At 40.1% G+C, this 25903-nt stretch overlaps 1 protein-coding gene across 2 annotated transcripts in view; it reads left to right on the forward strand.

Moving 5' to 3' along the window:
* Nucleotides 1–25903, forward strand: part of side-III (sidestep III) — a 92810-nt gene that overhangs the window by 57700 nt on the left and 9207 nt on the right. For both annotated transcript variants that reach the window (XM_064694376.1, XM_064694377.1), the window contains exons 3-14: nucleotides 2566–2704; nucleotides 2816–2885; nucleotides 2963–3073; nucleotides 8261–8467; nucleotides 8541–8686; nucleotides 8916–9066; nucleotides 12046–12176; nucleotides 12251–12410; nucleotides 17671–17919; nucleotides 19068–19193; nucleotides 19277–21364; nucleotides 25639–25773. In XM_064694376.1, the coding sequence (XP_064550446.1) occupies nucleotides 2566–2704; nucleotides 2816–2885; nucleotides 2963–3073; nucleotides 8261–8467; nucleotides 8541–8686; nucleotides 8916–9066; nucleotides 12046–12176; nucleotides 12251–12410; nucleotides 17671–17919; nucleotides 19068–19193; nucleotides 19277–21364; nucleotides 25639–25773 (3713 nt within the window). The remainder of the gene's footprint in view (nucleotides 1–2565; nucleotides 2705–2815; nucleotides 2886–2962; nucleotides 3074–8260; nucleotides 8468–8540; nucleotides 8687–8915; nucleotides 9067–12045; nucleotides 12177–12250; nucleotides 12411–17670; nucleotides 17920–19067; nucleotides 19194–19276; nucleotides 21365–25638; nucleotides 25774–25903) is intronic.

Below are 25903 nucleotides of genomic sequence, written 5' to 3' on the forward strand. Positions count from 1 at the left end.
AGAATGTTTTCATAGGACAATTCAATTCAATAAAACAATTTATTTATCATCTCCCAGTCGAGCACTCTCCGCAAACGCATTTATGCTTATGTTTAAATTTTTTTACGTTTTGCTGTCGAGTGCGTAAATCGTTGAACTGCGCCTTTTGTTTACATATTCGCGAATATATATTTAATTAGGCTAATTAGGGAACGTGCTTTGAGCCAGAAAGCGGCTTAAGCTCCGCTTTGGCATGAGGCGGGGGGAGGTGTGGTTTAATTTATGCGCCGCATGGGTTACTGCATTTCAACAATAATTAGAAATGTCTGCCTGGTCAACACATGACGCAGCTCACAGCATAAGGTGCGGCGAGGGCATGGCCCAGAAAGGGGAGGGGGAGGGGGCAAAAGACGCCTCGTGATAAGCATAAGAAATATGAGCACCGGATATAAATTGTGTCAGCGGCAAAATGATAAAAAACCACTTAAAGGCGCAAACAATACTCTGCTGCCAGGCAGCCGGCACAATGACAAACCGCTCGACTAACCGCAAGCGCAGCAAAAGCAAGAGGGCAACAACAACAGCAACAACAACAACAACAATAATGGCAGCAAGAGCAACACACAAATGGCGACAAGAACGGAAACAACAAAAGGACACAACTTGTGCTGTCTGTGTGGAGGGTCCTGTCTTTGCTTTTGCCAAGTCATTTGCGGCACTCGGCGTCTGGTCTGTTGGTGCTTTGCTGTGGAAGGGGGAACCACCTCCACCTCCACCTCCGACCCTCGGACGGACATTAAGAAATACAATAAAAAGCGCCAAAGATAGCACGTCAGGCTTTTTAATGCGCAAAATTGCAAACGTTGCCAGCTCGAGCTGCGAAAATAATGCGAAACGGAAGAAATTAGTTGCGTGCAAATTTATGCTCAAAGGTTTTCGGTCAGCCTGGCACACAGGAAAAGGGTCATTTTGTAGACGCGTGAAATTCCCAGACCCTTACCCCCCTGTCCACATTCCACAGAAAGCCGCAGCTACTTTTCAACATTTTCTAACGATTCTTTTTATTGGCCTAGCAATGCGACAGGCCCAATGGCAAGGGGGATAGGCGGGGTGTCGGCTCCATCATCAAATGCCGCAGTTACAAAACGTTTAAATTGAAAAATGCGCTAAATTGAGCAGCCATTTTTATTATGCATTTAACTTGAGGCACCGGCCCCTACAACAGACGCGGTTTAGGCCCTTTAACATTCGCTGGAAGAACCTTTGGAGCAGTTTCTGTACCATTTTAATAGAAAGAATCAGGGCTCCCCGATTGGGATATATATTTTTCTTTCTTTTGGCACCAAACTATGATAAATGTGTTTGTGTTTAATTTCGGCCCTTAGAGTCCGATCTGTGTGTAACGATTGCAAGGCTCTACATGATGTTGAAAGGGAGAAAGGGAGCGAGATATATGCAAAAAGAGATAAATAATATAAACTATACAAGAATCTACTTGCCAACTTTGGTATTATATGCCTCATATAGTCTCTTATTATTTTCGACTAATACGAGCTATGCTTAAAATATATTGTAAGTTAAATTTAGGTTAAATTTCAAGTCTATTTCGGAGATTTCAGAGGCGGACTGATGAAAGGACGAGCATAGAACATACATCAAAGACAATTGCCTATAATATAGTCTTTGGCTAGATCAACTTAAATATACTTTACGGATTCCTTTGCACACAAAAATCATTATACACTTTTCACGCATTCTCATAGGTTTTTTGTTTTATAAATTATTAAAATATTTTTTCACTCAATAAAGTTTTTTATTTTAATTCAAAGCAACAATATTATTACTAGTTGAAATTTCTTTGTTCATATGCAAAGAGGCATTATTCAACCATGCACATTTGCATATTCTTTGATTGAAATGGTTTTTTTGTGAATGTAAATAATGAATATGTATATTTACAGCAAAATACAAACAGTTTTAAACAAATTAACAATGCTTAAGACCGACTCAGCAATGCTCTATAACAGTCAAACAAGGCTCAAAAGGAGCTTTTCAGTTTGAAGGTTCAGTGCATCCAAAACTGTAAGCCAGAGTCAATGGCTATAAAACGGTAGAGTACTGGAATTTTATAGTCGTTCGCAAACTTAAAAGAGTCCATATGACTGTCCATCCATAGCACAAAGCCAATATACTCTTTTTAGGCATTGTGAACAGCGTATAGAAATAAAACATTTGCTCAACATTTTATTGCTGCAAATGTTCCAGCTTGTGCCGCAAAAAATGCCATTGACTAAAGTAAAATAGAATAAAGTAGATAGATTCCAGCCACGTGCGGCAACCGTAACAGTCCCAAAAACAGCCCTTAAGCAGCCCCTAAAGCAGCCCCTAAAGCAGACCCTATACCATTAACAGCGCAGCAGTTGCCAAAAAAAAATACAGCAAAGCGCATTTAAATTTACGACCTTTCGCCAATACGTACTTATAGAAATGTATATTATTATATATATTTTGTGCAATTATTCCTTAAAAATAACAAATATATTTTTACTTGATATCTTTCACGTTTTTCTCGTTTGCTTCCTGCAGCTTTGATGTGCGCGGGCGGCCCTTTGAGAAGGCGCTCTACTGGTCGGATACCAACTCATTTGGGCCACGTGCGTATTTTGTTACCGGACAGCAGCCGGCGAAATTATCTGTGGAAAATATACAGCTGGACGATGAGGGCGTAAGTAATACCCTACCCTTACCCTATCCTACCCTGCCCCGACCCCATAAAGTATGCTTTATTATTTTTGCTGCTTTTCTGCTCTAATGTTGTTTGGGCTTTTGTCAACAGGTTTATCGCTGTCGCGTGGACTTTCAGAACTCGCCGACGCGCAATCATAGAATTAATTTAACGGTCATTGGTAAGCTAGCCGCAACTGCAATATACGATACGAATATGCCACCCAAACAAAAAACAAACAAACCCTTCTCTCCGCAGTTCCTCCGCATCAGATACTCGTGTATGATGCCTCAGGCCGAGATGTGGCTGGCGCTGTGGGTCCATTGCTCGAGGGCGATAATATTGTGTTGACATGTGAAGTGCGTGGCGGTAAGTAAATCATGATAAACGACACAGACACGACACACACAGACATACACACACTCGCGCACACAGATACATGCACAGTCAGCTACTTAAATGTGGCACTCAGACAAAAGGCTATCAAGCAAGGCTGACAAGCAATGCCGCACGCAACATTGCCCCAGTTGCCGCCCGGCCGTGAGTCTATTTAAAGAATTAAAGATGAGGCACCGCAGATAGGTACACGGGCGCTCACGCTGCCCAGGGCCCAGGCAGAGTTTGAGACGCAGTCGAAGCATGGCCTAAGTCGTCGTAAATAATAAAAATATATGTATGTCAGAGTCTGCGGTGACAGTGTCGACGAGGCGTCGGCCAGACAGCAACTGCTGCTGCTGCTGCGACTGCGGCTGCGGCTGTCATTGCCACTTTAGTTTGAAAAATGCAACAATTTTCTAGCGTCTGGCTTTTGTCGCAGCGTCGCCTGTGTGTGACCTGTAGGCATATGCGGCATCGTAAATCTTTAAAAAGGTGTCCAAGGTGAAACGACTGCGTTCATGGGCGAAAGTTTTTGGTTTTTGCTATACCCTGAACCCATTGCAAATGGACAGAAGGGTATGATGTTTTGTGAAGATGTATGCATATATAGACTATAAATATTCCTAATACGAATCAATAGCGAAGAGGATTAAGCCATGTCCGTCCGTCCGTAAAAACTCTTCGATCTCGAGAACTATTCTAGCTAAAGACATGAAATTTTAAACGCTGCTTCTTCTATTAAACACACGTACTTAGTTTTTTTCATATAATCGATAACTTGCCTCGTTGCCAAGAAATCGATAAAAATCCATGTCGATATCCTGTTTTTGAGCATATCTCGCACCTTGCAAGAACATTTTGTATGTAAACTTAGGCAAGGGTATCTCCTAGTCGAGCGTGCCCGTCTCGAGCACTCTTACTTAATTTTTGGTATTTTTTTACACTGTTTGCGGGCAAGTGTGAAAAATTTGTACAAGTTGCACGCTTCACCAAAGCTGCTCGCAGGGCTCCAGTTGAAGGTTTGCCGCTTGGCTGGCAGAGGCTCTGCTGCTACGCTGACTGCCCTGACACGGACATTATAAATCATTAACTTTTTGACAACAATATTCTTTTTCTTTTTCTGGGGGCAATGCCCACCAGACGAACGGCAGATGAATATTCTACAGATTCAAAAGGTGGCGTATTTGTGTAGTGCAGCTTAAAGCGCTGACACGCCCATTTGGGGCTTGATTTCAAGCAAAGCTAAAGAAGAAGAATCAGCTTGGTGTCAATTCAATCAATTTACAATTTAATCAACCAGCATTGCGCATACGCCCCGTATGGCAGCGCAGCTTTAACGTGTGGCTTGCTTTAATGATTTGCACTAGCTGCAGAAGCTGTACACTCAGAGAAATTTGTTGTTCGAAGTTGTAGTATGATCGGAGGAGCATACAAATATTAAAATATGACAACCTTAGTATTTAATACATTCTTCAGCTAATAAGAAAGGTTTTCGTAGAGAAATTAATCTTATTAAGAAAAATTAACAAATAATCCTAAATAAATATATTAGTTTAGAATATATAATAATTGAAAAAAAAGGAGAAAAAACTCTTTAAAAAATTTGTAATGAAAATTTGGATAGAAGAGAGACAGATGGGGATGCTAATAATAATTTGGAGTTATATTAAATGATATTAAGTAGATATATCAAAAGAAAATATGTTTGGCTTGCAATATATTTAGTGAAAACAAAATAAAACCTGAATTGTTTCATAAATATTACAAACAAAAGCTTGAACCGATTTCTGTGTTCATGGATTTTCCACACACTTAACCCTAAGGCAGACGTAAACCAAAGTTTCAAAATTGAATCAAAATTTAGTCTATAAACATTTAATAATTAATTGAACTACAGTTAATCCTCGATTATTCAGAACTCTTTTTAGCTGGGAAAATAAATAAATAAAAACACGGCATCGTTTATTCGAGTTTTTCAAATATCCGCAATTAGCTTAATTTCAAATATCCCCCATAATCGAGGTTCAAATGTATTTCGACCAAGTTGGGTTAGAACCAATTTGTTTGGTGTTTTTTTTTTCTGCCAGTGTACCCACAGCAGTGCCTCGCAAATCCTTGCTTTGAACTACTCAAATAGTTAGCTATGGCTTTGTGCAACTGAATGTAGCACGCTGCCAGCTCCTGGTGCCCCATGCTGCCGCCTGCCCCCGCCTGCCCCCGCCTGCCCCCGCCTGCCCCGCCTCCGCCTGCTGTTTACGTGCAGCACTCTGCATGTAAAGGATTTTGCTTTTGGTTGTGTGACTCGTAGCTTTGGCATTTGCTGCCGTGCGGTTTGTTTTGGTTTTGGCAATGCGTCACGTACTCAAACGCGCCGGCTGCTTTGATTAGCCGCAGTGCAGATTGTACCTACCAGCGGGTAGCAGCGTGGTGAGGGGGAGGGGAGCTCTAACAACTCCGACGACATTTGCTATTTTGACACCTGCTGGGCGACGCCTTGGCTGTAGCCTGGCTGCGGCAGCTCGCCTGTGATTTGTATGCAACATTTTGTTGCCAACCCTCCGGCGCAGCTGGCAGCCAGCAAATGCATATTTCATTTTCCAGCTGCAGCTGGCACCGCTGAGCGCTTAGGCAAATTAACTAATATTAGCTGCTAGGCGCCTGCCACATGCTGACTGGCTCGAAAGGCAGGTTAAGAGGGAGGTTTGCGAGGGCAAAGGCCAGAGGTTAAGCGCATGCAAATCTTGATGTGGTTTTTATGATTGCGCCCCCATAATCATTGCCCAGCTGGGCGCCGGCGCGCAGCATCATAAACGGGCAAACGCCAAATTGCTTTATCAACTTTTATTAACTTCGACTAATAGCAATTAATACCAGCAATAAAAAGCTAATCTAAGCGCACACACATAAAAACCCCGATCTTCAAGCTATTTTTATGGCCACGCTAGGCTATGCATAATTTGATGGTCCAGCTGAAACGCAGTTGCCCAACGTTGCCCAACCAATTGTCGACAACCTTAAGTATGGCTTAGCAGCGCGCTGTCTTCATTACTGAAGGGATTACCAGGGGAGGGGGAGTGGGGGCACATACATGCGAGCAGCTAAATGCCACAAGGCAACTGTTATTTGTCTATTATCCCTGCATACTTTTCGTGCCACATTCATGGCCATTGTGTGTCTTGACTTGGCTTATTGTCGCCAATGTCCTCGCTGCGTATCCTTTGCAATCAGCAAACATTTGGGCACCAAATTCCCCAAACTGGCGTCCAGCACACACACACACACACACACTCGACTAACAGCCACTTGCGTGGCACCATCCCCCCCCCCCTCCCCACCCCTCCGCCCTTCTTCCAAGCCTGTCTCGTCTGCTTGTTCCTATTGTTGCTCATTTCCGCCACATTCACTTGGCTGACTTAATGGCCAAGCTGCAGCTCAGCAACAGCTCTCCTTCCCTTAGCATCCCCTCACAACACCCCCGCCCCGCCATCTAATGTTTCGGGGCACTTAAACGGATTAAAAATATTTTGTGCATTTGATATGTGAGCCAGCGGATGAAATGCTTTTACTTAAGGGTGCCAGCTTTAGACGTGAAGGGAAAAAGCAAAAGCAAAAAAAAAAAACAGGGAGAATTTCGATTACTTTTGCCAGACAGAGAGTGAAATTAAAGAAAGCAGATACTTGGCTAGATAAAAAACACGACTCCAGACACATGCCAAACGTGTACATATTAATTATATCTATAGAAGTTATATTTACTAATCTCTCTCACTTATTAGTTAGTGGCAGTTAAATGATAACACTTGAGTAGAATAACAAATGAGTTTTAGTATACTTTAAACACCTCAACAAAAGGTTATCTGATATTGGCAGCTTATATCTATTATTAGAAGAAATTACCCAGCATTGCCCGGCTCACGTGAATTATGTTGAAAGAGTGCTAACAAAATTTGTTACATAAATTTGTTGCAGAGATTAAGTTTCCTTAAATAATTCTGTTTTAATTTATTTGTTTTTTATTTAAAGAAATATCTACTATTTACTGTGCTTTGATTCCTATTGAACTCAGTTAATTATTCAGGTCAAACTTTTTGTATATATAGAAATAGCTCGACAAAAGAATATCTATATATAGAAATAATCAATCCTCTGTGAATATTTAAAAGAAATTGCTTTCAGTAAGCGTATTTAGACTTCGGCATGCCAAAGAGTACAATTATTGTTCTTTCTCATTCCCGTTCGCTAACAATATAATCGAGAGTGAAATTAAAAAAAGCAAAGGATAATTTGAAAACAAACAGAGAGCAGTCGATTTTATATCAATAAAATTATATCTTATAATAATGGCTAATAATGATGATAATGTGATTAAAATCGTTTTATACGAATCTTCTTTTTCATTCCTCGCAATAAGAATAAATGCTAGCAGATTAGTTAGAAGTAGAAAAACAAATATTGTTTGACTAATTATATTTGTAAGATATTGGTGATATTCTGCTTTAATTTGTTAAGGTGAGCCTAAAATAAAGGAATATAGTAAATAAAAAGACAGGAGAGACAATGATTCAACTGACCGTAAAATCCAACTATTTGCAAATAGTTTACAATAATAAATTATTAACAGACAACATAAACTCGCAAACACAGTCGATTATTTTTAAATATTTTACACGTAAAAAAATGGTTTTTTTAATGCATATATTCAGTGTTGTTTTTTGTTTTTGACCACTCAAATTCGAAAAGCAATTTGTCTGCCCTTTTTTTCGGCTTATTTAACATTCAGGCATTGGCGTTTGTCTATCCAAAGTTTCGTGGGTTGATAGGGTCAGCTCGTACGGCTGCCGGACTTTCTGGGGGCAACTTTGCTAGTTAAGCTGGCTAAGCCTTTTTTAACAGCCTTGGGTACACACTGCTAAATGCGCATTATCATTAAAATGTGCAAAGTTCTTTTCGGCCATAAATTTTGCGAATGCTGCACGGCTGCTGCCTAATAAGTTAGTTGCGAGTTAATAATGCATGAGCCAAAACTTTGTTGCCGGCAAAAACAAATCAAAAATAAAAAATTGATATTTGCATTAAATATTCATTTACGGCTTCTGTGTGTGTGTGTGTGTGTGCGTCTATTCTCTAGATTTGAGTGTCTGCAATTTGCATAATTTTTATTCAATGCCCTGTCCATAGGTCGACCGGAGCCGACTGTCACATGGCTGAACGGCTCCAGGACTCTGGAGGCTGGCAGCGGCATATCGATGGGCCGTCATGTAACTGTTAATCGACTGGAGGTGCCACAAATAACGCGTGCGGCACTCAACAACACATATCGCTGTCAGGCGTCCAACACAAAGCTGGTGGCGCCCGTCGAGCGTAGCATACGCATTGAAATGTTATGTAAGTCTGCGGCTACTCTACGAATATACACATCTATATATATATGTTTTAATACTCGAATTGTAATTTGCAGTGAAGCCGACGTCGGTGAATTTGACCAACAAGTTGAAGGTATTCTCATCGAGCACACAATATAATCTCACGTGCATTGTGGCCGGCTCGGTGCCGGATACGGAAATCAGATGGACACAGAATAATCGACCCTTCAAACGTGGCACGGTAAGCGGCTTGCACTTCCAATCGCAAAAGGAAAATCGAGAAAAATATATATGTATATCCGAAAATGTGTCAGGCAAATGTCATATTTATGACTTGTCATTGACACTTTGATATCTTGCACTTGTGCCCACCTAGCACAGAGCGGGCACTTTTCTAATCGATTTCACTCTATTCAACTGGATTCGGATCCTTCTCTCTCTTTCCATCTATCTATCTATCTTTTACGTAGCTGTCAACGAGCCAGGGCAATGGACGCGTGCTATCCACTTTGTCATTTTATCCACAACCTGAAGACGATGGCACCATGCTCAAATGCGAGGGTTCAAATCCCCGATTACAAAACTCAGCCATCGAGGATTCGCTCATGCTGAATGTCATGTGTAAGTAGAATATATATATACTATAAATATAAATACTTAGCGAAGTGTGGTTGGAGCAGCCCCATTTTAATTTCCATAAATATGGCTGAGGCTGCACAAATCAAAGCTGCCGTCGCAAATAAGTCTAAATAATGTAGCATTATTTGCCCAGTTGCTGCTCATATGTCAATATTTACATTCTCGACTCTTGGCGAGGCCATAAAATGGCAGACAGCCGACCAAGTTCCTTTGGCGTTCGCCCCTATTTGCCAACTTCAACCGAATGCCATAAATTTTACTTTATATGATTATCAATTTCTACAATTCACCGGTATAAAACAACACACAAACCGAGCCCCGATCCGCGCCTCCACATGTCAGCAAAAGGTCAAAAGTGTTTTTCAGTTTGCGTAGCACATAAAAAATATAAGGATGCAAATTTGTCTCTTACCAAAAGTTTTGCAGATTAGTTTGCCGGAATTCGCCATTTTTTTTTTGACACTTAGATTCGCTTTTCTCGAGCGAAGATAATCATAAATTTATTGAATTTCAAAGTCGTCCATGCGGGGCATCCAGATACCAGCGCACACACATATATCACACATATATGCAAAACCAACTTATAAATAAAAAACAAGCTAGAATGCGCGGGTTGCCCGACTAGTAGATACTCTATACCCAGCGACCAGTTGCCCTTACAAACATTTGAGCCTCCTTCTTAAAAACACACACGCAAGCCCTTTGCTTGACTTAACTAGGAAAATTCAATACCGTCGGTGTTTATAGTCCGATCTTTATAAACCATTTAACATTTAATGGAAAGGGAAGAATGTAGGCAAAAGTAAAAAACCTTTATATACTATTTCAGCATCGTTAGACATTCGAACTATTCTTAAAAAAAACCTGATCTTAAAATTGATTGTTATCGATTTATATAAGTGGGAGAAGTTATTGAGAAAAAATTATAAGCTCCTGCTTATGGTATAGGAGAACATATATTTCAATTTCAAGTCTACAGCTTTTGTAGTTTTGAAATCGACGCATTCACAGAGACATACAGATAGACAGACGGACATGGCTAAAAACAATATACCCCTTTTAGCCATTTTCAATGGGTGCAGGGTATAAATACAGTAAACGAAACTTGAACAACCTTTCACTTGGGCATGAAAAAGTATTGAAAAGCGAGCTTAAACTGACTACACCCCTCATCTACCTTTAAAATGTTGACTATTAATTAAATCTGTGCTGACAATTTAAGGTTCAGTTCGTTTGATATAGCTTATTTTATAAGCAGGATGTTTTATTTGGATTTGAAATGTGAGAAGAATTCAGAAGCTTGTAATTCCTCAGTTTGAGGGATATCTTGAAATAAAGCGCAATTTTCCATGCAAAAACTAATTTAATAATAAAAAAAAACCGATTTTTACATATTGTGTGACAAAATAATGATACTCTCTAAAAGGGTATACAAATTATCAGGTCAGCCATCAAAGCTATTCATGGAATGATGTCAGCTTCAGCTTCGTTATTATCCCTTACTTCCATGTTTCGATAACTATTCCCAAGTCAGAACTAAATTAAATGAAACATAAGTATAATATTTAAATATGCCTCCAGGTAGGATTACCTGAAAATATTTTCAATCAAGAGATTTAACTTGGACAGTGTATTTAACACTAATTAACGACTGTAAATCGAAGTACAAAGTATACCCTAGCCGAGCATACTTAATATTTAGACATAATATATGTATTAGTACTTTAGTTAGGGTATCTGCTAGTCAATTCATCTACTTATAGCTAATTTTGTAGTGCCCAATGTTTGATTAAAGCACCTAAGACAAATTTATGCATACAAAAATGTACTACACCAGAGACAGACACTTTTACACACACTATATCTATATACCCTTACCACGATAAATAATCATTGTGTTATAAAAATAAAATAACACTAAATTTTTTTTATGTGATCCATCATCGCTGTTTGTGCCCCACACACACACACACATTTTAATTTAAAAATTTTGTCATACCCATTGGTCGGCGGGTCGGCGTTCAGGGGTTAACCCGGCTTATAAAGCGGTTCAGCGCCGACGCGCTGTTAACTTTTATGGTCGTTCCTTAGCGCATCCGCGTCGCCGTGCGGCTCATACAATTCCCCATTTTATTATCCCATAATATTTTTCGATTTTATATTTTATATCACGGCTTGCGCTATAAAAAAAAAAAAAAACAAAACAGAAAACGCAACGCACGGCCGCGCAGAAAGACATTTTCCTTTGAAGCGTGTGACAATGAAAAATCAAGAAAAATATGTTTATCAAAAAATTGTAATTAAAATGTGCGTTAAAATGGTTAAATAGGATAAAATGGTTAAAAATGTATAAAGTGTTATTATTCCCGATGAACATCAAGCTGAGTCCGTCCGTTTGTATCATCAAATCAATTCCCAAGACTTTAAGAGCTGGAGACTTGAAATCTTGTCCTCGCTAATGAAGTTCGTTTCAAATCATCGATAACTTGGCCCCTTTTCATTAAATCGATAAAAATCGTTATCGAAATCCTGTTTTTCGAGCATATCTAGAAGCTTATAAGAGCTAGAAGCACCAAATTTATGTGAACTCTTGTTTAGTATTCGCTGATCCAAGATATTTCACTTTTCAGAAAGAAACTTAATTTTGGAGCTATAGTCTTGGGCTTTGGTATACACATAAATTTGTACTTCATAGCCCTCAATGTTTCATAGAAATCGGAAAATAAATATCGCAGTTAATTCGGACCGTATTGCCCTTAGTGTAAGGATGTGGAAAGAAGAAGCAGAGCCGCCTTGGTTTTTGGTTGTGTGTGGATTTGCCTATATAAGGAAGCTAGATTGTTTTTCAGCGGCAGCTTGGCGGCTTCTATCTCCTAGCCGGGCAATCCCGACTAGAGCACTCTCGACTTATTGTAAATAAATAAATTGATGCAACAAATTGTGTTCGACAATGTCTTACAGATCCGCCACAGGTCAGCTTGTCGCTGGGCTCCACCCTGCGGCCTGATGATATCAAGGAAGGCGATGATGTTTATTTCGAGTGTCACATCAAGGCGAATCCCAAGGAGCATCGCATAACCTGGTCGCACGATGTAAGTTGCCTGGTTGAGCGATAAAAATGTTGTGTCGCAAAGCTGCTAAGTAAATGAAATTTCTTGTTTTGCAGGGCCTGCCCGTTACACAGAACGTCTCCTGGGGCATCATCATATCCACGCGCAGCCTGGTCCTGCAGCGTGTGGGACGCGTTCATTCCGGCTACTATGCCTGCTCGGCGGCCAATGATCGCGGCGAGACGCAGAGCGCGCTGGTCAATCTACGGATACGCTGTAAGTGGTATTTGATAATATAATTAATAAACGCAGATCCAGAGTTCCAAACAAGCGAACCAGAAGCAGCCTGACTCGAGTTCCAGGCCAATGTATTGTCTTTGCCGAGGGCCACAGTTTGCCAGTTAATAAAAATTTTAGATAAAAAGCATATTTAATATTTATAAAATTTGCCAACATTTTAAACATCCCCATTGTTCAAAAATGATGTCGAAATTTGAACAAAAATAATGCTGACAGTTGGTGTCAGTCGAGCGGAGCATTAAAAATACATATGCGTAAATTTATGCACAAATAGACAACAAATAGTAGACATAACCACTGCACAAAACCGCCAACTGTCCGGAGTGGGCGTGGCAGCGCCCAGCTTTGATAAGCTGTGTGTGTGTGTGTGTGTGTGCGTGTGTGCGGCAGTTCACATCAGAAAATCACAAAAACCATCCGCCCTGTTGACAACTGGAGAACAGCAACAAATCCAGCAACAAAACCCAACAACAATAAATGTTACAAAATATTTTGTGCACAAAGCCGTAATATGAACAATACACTGCTACACACACACACAAACACACACACACACACACGCATATATAAATATATATGGATATAAACGTGTGCATATGTGTTTGTTGCTCGTGTGTACGTGTCTAATGGCTTTTCATTTTTACCTCTCCACAAACTGGCAGAACTTTACAATTACTGACTTTTTACCCAAAACAACAACAACAACAACAATATAATGTGCCGAAAATATGTGAAATTTCATTTTATCCCACACAATGCACACGAATTAAACAATTCTTTGTAATGCCATTTACATCTAATACTATTGAAAAACTTGGGCTATAAGCAAATAAAAATATAGCATTACGTTGAAAAAGTCTGTTGACAAATATTTACCTTAAAGTTACGAGTTGTAAGAAAGGTAAAACAGAATACGAATTTTTGGAGTACTCTCGTCATTGAGAACTAAAACATGATATTTGTTATTTCTCTCTCTTCTCCCTTATAAATGAACCTATATATTTTTTGTTGCCTTTAAGTAGGCTATAGTTTTAGTCATAAATAGCTGGGTTTGGCATATAGAACATATTATTTTTTAATATTATAATTATTTGTGTTAAAACTGTGTGTTTAAACTTTAAAGAAAATTTGCCTTGGGGTCAGTTAACACAGCGGGCAGCATGATATTATAATCAACTGGGCTTAATTGCGCCAAATTCTTAATGGATATTTTTCTTTCAATTATCCATCTTAAAATTGCGCTTAGAGACGACTTTAGTGACTCGAGGAGTGGATTGCAATTGTCCAAACTGACATCAATTAAATATCTGAAACCCTAAAGAGAATGAAACACAATAAGAAAATGTGATAAGGAAAGAAGTCAGTAAATCGTTCGTGCTTTTGCCGCTGAGATATAATACAGTTGCACTCGAGCAAAATCAGTTTGAATATTATATAGAATAGATATAGTCTAAGAAACTATTTAATAAAGGCTCTATATGATCGGTTGGCAATGATAGCAAAAGACAAATAAACATAGTGGACAGTCCACGAAGCTTATAATTCTCAATTAGTTTACGTATATGCCGATTTAGATTGTCTGAGTGTATTGTCTTATTAAGCGTATTCTTGTTTTATTATCTATCAACTACCAAAGTTTAAGCAACAGACACCTTCACCAATAAAGAGATCCATGAAGCTTTTGATTCTCAACCAGTTTTCTTATTATTATTAATTGTATTTCTGTTTTATTATTCTATTCATAAGCAAGCCTAACATTTGCAAACTTGCCCAAATTACTAAATCACTTAGAAAACACAGCTACTGATGACTGCTCGATTATTATTATTATTATGATAACTGATTAGAAAATGGTCGAAAATTTACCATATTTAATAATTAATTTGTTAAACTGATAAATTTGGAATATACACATATATTTTGACTGCAAAACGTTTGTTTTTCGTTGCGCAGCAGCAATTTATTGACTTTAATGCCGCACAGCTGCACAGCTACATATCATAATTAACTGTTTTCAATTTGCTGTTGACACTCGTTAACAAATACACATGTACATATGTAATTACACACACACACACGCACACGCACACATTTACAGCGTGGAACACACATTACAAAGCGCAATATAAATTCATCGCCTGACAATGGACGCATAAAATGATTTCAGGCTGCACACTAACACACACATGCACACACACACATATTGAAAATGTCTCAATTACCGTTATAGAGCATTTACTTCCGACTGTTTTTCTAAATAATTAATGATGCTTAAATACAATATGTATACATATATATAGAAACCGTTAGTGTTGCTTGGTCAATGGGCAAAAGCGAGTGCGTGTGCGTGTGTGTGCATGTGTGTGTGCATGTGTGTGAGCATAAATAAGTATGCATATTCATAGGGCGCAGCTGGATGGACAAACGCAGCTAACGTGTCAGCTGGACAACAGTTGCTGGCCGCGGGCAGGGGGCGAAGGGGGGGCTGGGGCTAGGATAATAAAAATGAATGATATGCTTTTATTATTGAAACACATAGTCATTGTAAAAACATTTATAATTATGGGCTCAGCAGCAGAGTGGAGAGCAGAAGGGGGCAGCAGGACGGATCAGCAGACATCGATGGAAAATTGCTTCAGCCAGTGTGTGTGTGTGTGTGTGTGCGTGTGTGTGCGCTGTAGTGTAAAATTCAATTTTTATTGTGCATATTTAATGCAGTTGGCAAAAAAAGCCATTTTATATGCAAATAAGTTTTGCTGCTGCTGCTAATGTTATAGCTGCTGCTGCTGCCAACAGGCCAAGTAAATGCAGATTATTTAATTAATTGCAATGCGCAGTGGGAACAAGCGCACATTTAGCCTCAGTATTTATGCATATTATTTAGTTTATTTAACTAAAAATTTAATTATGCTTGATTTTTGCGGTCGACTGATTTGAATTCAATTGCATTTAATTGAATTGAAAACGCAAACGTAACCCAATACCAATCGCATCTACATACATATATATAGTATGCCGAGCATTATTAACGCAAATTAGCAGTTGAAGGCAAATAAAAGCGCCCAAACATAAAACGAGCCTGACTGAGAATGAAAATTTGTATACGAAAAAGTGCTGCATCAGCTGCCGTTTGCAAACGTGAAATTGTATAAAATCGAAGACATCAGCAAATGGATATTACCTGATGCCCCTGTTTGCATTGCATTGAGTTACCCTTTTGCGATAATTGCGATAATTAAAAGCAAATACAAACCCAAGGGATACATATATATATAAGTATATACACAGTCAGCTATCAAATTGAAGAGCTATCGAGCTCGGGCATAACGTATACGCCACGTTAACATTTGCATAACGCATACAGCCCAAATGTGCTGGGTGCGGTGCACTGGGCGGGGAGGGGATGGAAGGGGAGGGGAGTTGGTGTATTGATAGGGTTCGAAGGGGGGTAACAATATTGTGTGGCACGACTATGATTGAGATAAATGGATTTATGGCAGTTGGCGCTCATATCTTTGCTGGAAATTAATCAGAATATGTTCAAAGTGACATTCTACGATTGTGAAATTGACGCAGCCATATAAATTTATGAGTATTTTGTATGGCAGCAGCAAACAGACAGACAGACCGACAGACAGACGGAGAGTCGGACAAACAGCTGGACCAAACAGTTGCTCGTAAAGTTGGTCAAGTTGCAGTTGTTATACTCTGAGCACATTGTAAATGGGTAGGTAAGGGTATACTGGCTTCGTGCAAATGTACGTAACAATCGGCAGGCGAAGGCATCTCGGACCCCATAAGGCATATATATAGCCAAGTCCGTATGAATGCGTTGATCTGAGATACTATAAGAGCTAAAGAGTCTCTATTGACCTCGCCAATTAGGTTTATTAGAAGTTATCGATAACTTGGCATGAAATCGATCAAAATCGTTATCGGAAGCCAGTTTTTGAGGATATCTCGGAGCGACACCAATTTGTTTATTAGCTCTCGTATAGTTTGCACAGCTCCAGAATATATGATTTGCGGAATAACTCAACCCATTCATAGTGCCTAGTATGTATCGAAAAAAGCTTAACGATGCGCTGGTTACAGGGTATCTTCTGGACAGGCACTTTCGACTAGTTGGCACTTTCGTGTTGCAATTGGTCGCACACACACATTTTTGGCTAATAGCTAAAAAGCAAAAGCTGAAATATTTAACATGCTCGGGCTTGAAATATTTGGTAGCTTATAAGCCAAAGCTATTCAAAACTTAGCTTGCACACATTTCGACTTATGGTATATTGCAAGCGGATCAAGCAAATGCATTTTATCAGCTGCAATAAAAAGCACTTTTACATTCTCCAAATACCTCAATATTTTATGGTATGTGTATTGCTTTTATTAAGCCGCAAAAAAAAAAAAAAACAGCAAAAAAAAAACTTTTCAAATAATTTTGTGAAAAAAATATCAAGCACATGAAATAAGTACTTATACTAAGAAGTCTTAGGCTTAAGGGTGGGGTTATGTGTGTGTGTGTGCCTATGTGTGTGTGTGTGTGTGCGTGTGTGTGTGCGTGTGTGTGTATATGTGTGTGTGTGTGTATGTGTGTGTGTGTATGTGTGTGTGTGTGTGTGTGTGTGTGTGTGTGTGTTTGTGTGTGTGTGTGTGTTGTGGTTGTTTATGACGAGGCGGCAGTGAAAGTTTTCAACTTGAAGTCAAACTTTTTAGCATGTGTGTTTGCGTGTGTGTGTGTGTGTGTGCCACACACAATGACAACACTTTGAATAAATCATAAGCCAAGTATTAAAGCCAACTTTGTGCTGATGCGATGTGCAGTAAGCGCTGAAAACAGCTGAAATGTATAAAAGATTGTATGTCAAATTTGACAAAGTCAAAATTTTAATTTAATGCATCAACATCAAGATCTTTGCTGCCGCTGCTGTCCGAGGCGCCTCACACCTGTCGGCAATACAATTTGGCGTTTTCCTGCTTTTCACACCAGCTGCTGCAGTTAAATTGAAAATCAAAGCTGTCAATTTGTCCTGCCGCTGTCCACTGCTCGGCTGTCAACTCGGTTCGGCTGGCACTATAAATACAATATATGTATATAGTATATATAGGTAAATGTTGAGTCAATATATAGATACTTTATGGACACTGCAGCTGCTCATTATTTTGAACTTTTCTTTTTGCCGGCCTGCCTCTCAATTGTACTATATATATACTCTCTCTATATTATTGTCTCGCACAGATGCGCCCGTTTGCAGCAGCAGTGTGATTGGGGTTATTGGCGCCTCCTTGGAGGAGGCGGTGCCGATACCGTGCCGCGTCAACTCCGATCCGCCGGAAATCGATTTCGAGTGGACATTCTCGAGCAGCGGCGAGCATTTCGAGGTGCCATCGGGACACTATGCGACCATACAGGATCCAACCATGAGCACCAGCAGCGATGTGCGACGCACCGTTGTCGAGTCCAATGATACCCACTTCGAGAGCTACGGTAAGTTGCACAGTCATTTTTGCTACCTCACATTGTGCGCCTGGCCATGCATATAGAATGTGAATTTAATTTGCATTGTGCTTGCGCTTGAGCAGGCTTTAGAAAATTAACAGGTGAGAGAGAGCCGACCAAAGCTGGCCCAAACTGGAGCCTATAGTAAGTTATGCCATGTAATCATGCCTAAAAAGGGGTATTCTGTAGATTTGCAAATATATGTAAAAGACATCCCTGATTTAATAATATATATACTTTCCCAATCAATCTCAAACTGACTTTCTGTTCTTTTGTCAATAAGAGTCGATCTTAGAGAAATGAAATGTGAAGTATAAGTTGTTTTAGACCCTAAACCAATCAAGTTTATTTCATGTTATCGATAATTCTTATCGAATCTCTTAAATCGATCAATTTCGATTAACATCCACGGTTTTGAACCTGATTGTGAGAGTAAAACACGGCATCTTTGGGACGAAGACTCCTGTCTCGCTTACTCAGATCAAAGATATTTAACTTATTGAGCACCTTTCGCAGTTAAAATTTCTAATATATAACCTTGACGATTAGTATATACAGATAGTAGATAAATTCTTAGGTGTTACCCGGATCAATTTAATAATGTTGGATATTCAATACTACCAAAAATATTTGCTTAATTTGCCTAACATCAGAAACATGGCCCCGAATTGATGCCATTAATTTTCGTTCAAATATATTGCATCGCCTCAATTGCACAGAAAAAAAAAACTTACATAATTTCTTATTTAAAAAAAAAAAATATAAAAACCCCACAGTTCAGTCAGAAATATCTTAATAAGGTTCTCAAAATCGATAAAAACTGAAATAATTCATTTTTTAATGTCCGACTGAGAAGAGGCGTAAGTCAGTTTGCTGGGTATCTACTAGTCGTGCACTCTTGACTTGTGCACTGTTACTTGCTATCAATATTATGCACATAAATTGAATTACCCGTGCGTCCCAGCTGGCCTGACTGGCCGAGCAGAATTTATTTCATTTAACTTGGCCAAAACCTAATGCAAACACAATGTCTGTATCTATCTATGTCTGTGCGCATCATGTAATCCATTTAAGACACAATTCTATTGACTCTCTCTCGATTATACATGTATATAATTCTTTTCTTTTCCTCGCAGTGGAAACAATAAGTGAGCTGATCTATACGCCGAAGGGCGAGCGGGACTACGGCACGCTGGCGTGCTGGGGACGGAATGCGATTGGCAAACAGTCGGAGCCGTGTCTATTTCAGGTGGTGCCAGCGGGTGAGTGTGTGTTACGTAATTAATTTTATAGATTTAAATTAAATTTTATTGGTTTATTATTTGGCTTTTTTTTCATTACGTAGCCAAGCCGGGCGCTCTGCGCAATTGTACGCTGCGTCCGTATGTGGTGACCTCCGCGTCGCTGAATTCATCGAATCAGACGACAATGCATGGCAATCAAATGCTGCAAACACAATACGGCAGACACGATGCGAATTATCCGCACATGGAATACGTACGTGAGCGCAATAATGCCAGCAATAATCGACGGAACAATGTGGCTGCATCAGCTGTCAATAATAAAAATATGAAAGGCAAAAGCAAAATAAATGCTGGCCCTGTTAAATCTAATAAGCAGCAGCAGCAGCAGCAGCAGCAGCAGCAGCAGCAGTCGGAGCAAAGATATCGCCTGAATCAACAGCAATTGCAGCGTCTAAAAAAGCGGACATCATTTACACCATCGCAGACATTGGCGGCCATTGAGCGTGGCAAGAAGCAGCAGCAATTGCTGCTGGCCAAGGCAGCTGCCACGCCCACAGTTGGCTTCATCAATAACAAAACTGATGAATTACTGGCCAAGCAGCCAAAGCAGTCGAACCTGCCACAGGACACCAAGCGGCGTCTGCGACGCGCTCCAAAACTGCTCAAGACAGCCGCAGCAGCAGCAACAACAACAACAACAGCAGCAGGCAAAAAGCTGCAACGTGCAGCAAAATCAAATTTATCATTGTCACATATAAAACAGGCTGAAATAGTTGCTGGCTCGAATGTCAAAAGCAACAACGGCAAACTGCCAGCAAAGTATTTTAATAAGCGACAGAAAAACATGCACAAACAGCAGCAGCAGCAACAGCAGCAACAGCAGAAGCAGCCGCAGCGGCAACAACAAGGACTAAGCAGCGAGGTAAACGAGCACAACATAATCCATCATTTTGCAACAGCGAGACGAGGCAAGCGCCAAGCAGCAAATGACATTACAGCAGCAGCAGCAGCCACGCCAGCAGCAGCAGCAGCAGCAGCTGGCACAACAGCAACAACCAAGTCAGACTCAGACGATGCCAGCAGCAGCAGCAGCGGGAGCGGCAGCATTGGCATCGGCGACATTGACACAATGCTGGCTACAATGCGGGCACGCAAATCTTTGGAGGTGATTGGCAATGAGAAAGTCAAGAACAGACTGTTGCCACCGAATGCGCCACAAATTAGCAACAAGCCGGCGGCAGCAGCGCAACAAATGGCAGCAGCAATTAGCAGCAACAATAAGCAAGCAACAGCAGCAGCAGCCGCAGCAGCCGCAGCAGCCGCAGCAGCAGCAGTTGCTGTTGAAGTCAAGACAAACCTGGGCAAAGATAGCGCGCCTTTGTCCACAGATCCGGCGAGAGCTGAGCAGGCAGACAATGATGAGGACAATGATGAAGCTGATGCTGATGCTGATGAGGATGACGTTGCGATTGCTGACGGAGATGCTGAGGAGCTGCAAGCAGACAACGACGACGACGACGACAACTACATGGCAGATGAGCCCAGCGACTTGGCGGACTATGAAACAGGCGACCAACAACAACAACAACAGCAGCAACAACAACGACAGCGACAGCATGTTGATATTTCAAGCCTGGAGCAGCAGCTGGACCTGGAATCATTAGAGGATGATGATGCGGATGCCGATGCCGATGTCGATGTCGATGATGATATCTACAATGTTAGCGACGATGATTTTGTGGCCAGCGTGGCGCTGTCTACCGCAGAAGCAACAACAACAGCAACAACGACAACAACTACAGTGAAGCCGCAATCAGAGCAACCAAAGCAACAACAGCCCCCCACAGCTCTGCCAGCCGAGTGGCAACAACCCCATTTCGATTACTCACGCATGGAGTACAGCTTCAGCAATGGCGTGGTCACTCAAAGTCTTATTGGTGGCGGCGCCAATGGATACGATGGCAACGCAGCGGCTGGCGGTGGCGGCGGGGGCGGAGGGGGGACCATCAATTTCGACAACTATGACAACATAATATACTCAACGATGGAGCTGGAGTGCATGCCCGGCTATGATGGCGGTCTGCAGCAACAGTTCTATCTGGAGGCCTACGATTCAAAGACCAAAAAGCTAAGATTAAACATGACCAGCACCTATATGGATGTGCCAGTTTTTCGCATCGATCTGTCTGGTGAGTTGCGTTCCGATAACTATTGCTTACAACTAATCTTAAGGAAGCACACAGATAAAATAAAATGAGATAAAAGACTTTTTTAATGATTAGCCACATGATTTAAATGATAGCATTTTGTTAATGCTTATTCAAGCTCTTCTTATAATGAGAATAGCGCAGATTTTTTAAAATGAAAAGAGTGCGCTTTGGTTTGCTAGCCTTGTTGGCTTTTCACCTTTTCGTTGCTTATAATTCTCAAGTAGTTCTAGCTTCGCAGTGAAAATAAAGCGCTGCATATCTAAAGTCGATAACGAGGGCAGCTGATGAAGTAACTTGTAGGTTCTTTAAATAAATACCTTGCCGCCAGCTTTAAGTGTAGTATAAAAAGTAAAAGTTTCAATTAGATAAGTCAAAAACCAAGAGACAAACGAATAGTTGAACATAGGTATATCGACCTATCTATTAAAACTGTGCCAGCATGAATAGATATTTTACTTTTAGGTAGTTAGTATACTCTTAATAAGGTTATAATAAAGGTAACAAGAGAGAGCATTGGATAAAAAAATATATTATTTTTGGTTATTTAATAAAAGGTTTCTTATTCTTATTCTCTTCTAATAATTTACCCGAACTACCTTAAAAAGGTGACATACACAACCTAACAGGCTCTCTCATTGCACTTGTACTGTGGTATATAAACACTTTTTCTAAACAGAACAAATTCTTATATCTTTTATCGTGACATCCAACTTCGTCTTTTTTATTGAGTTTTGCTTAATAGGGATATGCAAATAAGGCGTTTCTTGCAATCATTTTTATCTATAGCTCGAAATGGGGCTGTAATTTTAGGCGATATTTGGATATTGACCCAAATTTAAATTAGCTATTTATCGCCCTTCTTCGTGTCTTCTCCACTTTATACCCTGAGATATTCACTCATAAAATTTAATCTATCTGAGATCGTTTCATGCTGATTCTATGAAGGGGAGCAAGTGACACAATCTGTACAATTTACTATATAAGTCATTTATTTTGCAAACTTTACTATTCTTATCAGATTATCTGATAAGTTCTTTGAAAGATGGAACTGCAAATAATATTGCTTCCATAACTGTTCCCAGCGGCACTCAGAACAGAGCACCTTCCAATCGGCATTCTACCTTGCTTTTCTCTATCATAATCAGAGCTTTGAATAAGAAATAATATATTTACATATTGTAAGTTAAGGCACTTGTTAAGGTTCCGGCAAGATTATGGGCGGCAAGTGGGTAGACCTGAATGCCTTCAGGTTGTTAACAGGCGCCCGAGAAGTGGGCGGCAGGTCCTTAGGACAAGTAGGTCGAACTGTAGATGCTTGTTAATGCGCCTGTGTATATATATTGAACATATAGAAAATACCTAAGAAGCTTAGATTGAAGGCAGTGTGTACCTGTAAATAAACAATTTGCACTTGGTTATGGGAAATGTTTTGAGTCAACAGCACACAGCTGGCCCAAAGTTGAGCACTTGGCTGCTGTGTTTATCGCAGCAGAGCTTAATCATTATTATATTTAAATATGGTTGGATTTACAGATTGCTTTGGTAAGACTGCTTCGGCTTAGCGAAGAAGAAGAAAGCGTTTTGCAGCCCTGTGCAAAAAGCCGCAAACTAAAGACTCGACTTCTATGCGGCCAACACAACAGCAACAGCAACAGCAGCAACAAAAACAAATCAAAGTAACAAACTGTGCAAAAAGTTAAGCAAGCCAAATTGCGCGGCGTGTTTGGCATGGAACGGGCATGGGGATAAGCAAGCAAGGCTATCCAAAAACAAGCTAAAGTGGTCTGGTCGGGCAAATACCCGACGTGAAGATACCCAGTACACTTCCACACACAATGGCAAATGCTTTGTTTAATAACTTCGATCGATAAAATTGGCACGAAAGCCCAAGGCTATAGCTTCAAAAGTCTATTGGCCAGGGGGGGAAAGGCGGGTGGCATTTCAAAAGTAACTTAACCCTGGACCTGTGTATAATATACGAAAAGTCTACATACCAAGTTTGGTGTTTCTCGCTCTTATAATTTTCGAGATTTTCTTAAAAACAAAAACCTCTCAAAATCGATATTTATCGATTTTTGAAAAAAAAAAGAAGGAATATCTCCTTATTAACAATTAACTTGTGATACGAGAGAGTTTCAACATTCCGATCAAGTGCGTAAGTTATCGATCAATCGAAAAAAACCGGAGAATAGGCGGAGTTTCTTTCAAAATATCAAACCTATTGCTCTTAAAGTTCCCAGAATCAACATGTTTATACAGGCAGACGGATGGACAAGTCTAGATCAACTGCAATCGTCCTCCAGATCAAAATGTACATAGGCAATTTATCAGGTCGGAGATGCCATACACTATGCATATAACTCTTATAACCTATTAAAATGTGTACTGGGTATAAAAGCAACAACGGCAACAACAACTACACAGTGGCACGCAGATTAATTAGTTGAGGCTGCCAGGGCCACATGCCGCCCCCCCGCCCCGCCAAACATTACAAGCAGCTGGCACATGCGGCTGCCTCTATTTGTTGTAATGAATTTTAGCTAGTCAGCAAAACTTTTATGCCAATGGCAGGGCAGGATCTGAAACCTGGATGAGGGGAAGGGGGGGTGGAAGTAGTGCCCGCTGGCAATAGTCGTCGGTAACCGAGGGGCAGCGGTGGCCGTGGCCGTGGCAGTGGCAGCAACAGCAAGTGGCAAAAATTTCGTGAATTAAGTTGTTGAAAAACCAGATTTATTTGCACGCCCAGCGACTGAGAATGAACCAAAAATATATAATCGCAAATTGCAATTTTGATTTTAGCCATGCGTAATGTCAGCAACGAGCAAAAGGTAAAAACTTGTCGAGTTAATGAGCCACATTTGGTTATCATTTTTGGCTTGCAACTTGGCAACACTCTTGCAACCCGGCAGCAGCTTTTTATGTAGCCTCTCTCATCGATGACTTGATGGCGGCATTTGTGGGCTGGCCTTGCGGCTTTCCATTCTGCGATATTTGCAAAGTCAAACGAAGCGTAAAGTCACGATTAGTTAGACAGGCGTGTTAACGACCCGGGCTTTACAGATGAGCTTGCCTCTTGAGGCTACAGCCTGGCTGGGGTTCGACTCGTCTTGGGGTTAGCTGCTGCTGCGTATTGGTGCTGGCCCTTAACAAGTAGTTGCCATTTTAATGAGCTGCTTTTGCAGCGAAACAACAAACTTTTTTTGATATGAGCATCATAAAAACGCACAAAATAGTTCGAAACGGGAGTGCCCGACTAGCAGCTATCGTAGATCCAGGCTCCGAGCTGGCGTAGCCTTTACTAGCTCTTGCTTCTTCCAGCTTCCTGTATAACTCCTATATACATTATCTAGAAGCTATGACTGATGACATGTCAGTGAATATACATACTAAAAATAAAGGATATATAAAAAAATAAAAACATTCTTTTCTGTGAATCAACAGACCGAATTATTATGTCTCTAGCATTTATAATCTATCAAATATGCACAAAAAATTGAAACGAAAATCGATAAATTTGGGAAATAGACTTAAAAATTAAACAACAGAAAACCTATATTTCAAATATTGCAACATTAGCTTTTATAATATATGAGATATGCTCAAAAATGTCAAAATGGATTATCGATATATCGATATTAAAATACTGGCGAATATTTATAAAAATTAAGCCAACTTCATAAACAGAAAACCTGTTTCAAATGTTGGTCTCTAGCTTTTAAAATCTATAAAATATGCTGGAACAAAAAACCATATTTATCGGTTTTATGTAAACTGGGGAATGGTCGTAAAAAAGTAAACTTGTTTCTGAAATTTTATCTTTGTGTCGACTCTGGATATATATAAATAAATAAATATAATTACGAACAAAATCGATATTTATCGATTTTGAGGGGAGTTGTAAAATTAACACAAATTTAATTTTCGGAAAATATATTTTAAAAATTTTGCTTCTCTAGCTTTTATAATCTGCGAGTCAGCACAAAAATAAAGCCAGGCACTAACATCGATATTTATCGATAAAAAAAACAACTCCAATATACCCCATTTTACGCATTTCCAGTGTACACTGGCTATTGAAATAAAAAAAAAATAAACCGAAAGAGCAAAAGTTTGCATTTTATGCGCACGGGGCAAGTTTTTGCTGGCCGCAACGTGTTAATTAAATGCCTGTTTACCTAATGGAGTTTGCAAATACAAGTTTTACAATAAATGATTCGGTTGAGCTAATGGAACTTGCATATCCTCCCTTGTAGATCTGACGCCGATGGACTACTATCCGGATGCGCATCCAGCGCTGCATTTGGTCGTCTACAGCGTCAACCAGAAGGGACGCTCCGAGCCGATTGTGCTGGAGAATGTGCCCATCAATGAGGCGGACAAGCGTTCAGGTGGGTGTTATGCTGCTTATGAATTGTACCTTAGCCATTTAAGCAACAACAAAATAAATAAAAAAAACTACAACTGGAACATTGCACATACAAAGTTTGCATTTCGCATTGTCCCCGAAGTGTGTTTGTG

Source organism: Drosophila montana, unplaced genomic scaffold, assembly GCF_035044405.1.
Source record: "Drosophila montana isolate Dmon_TW-CO22-7 unplaced genomic scaffold, ASM3504440v1 contig_3733_1, whole genome shotgun sequence".
Taxonomy (NCBI): Eukaryota; Metazoa; Arthropoda; class Insecta; order Diptera; family Drosophilidae; genus Drosophila; species Drosophila montana.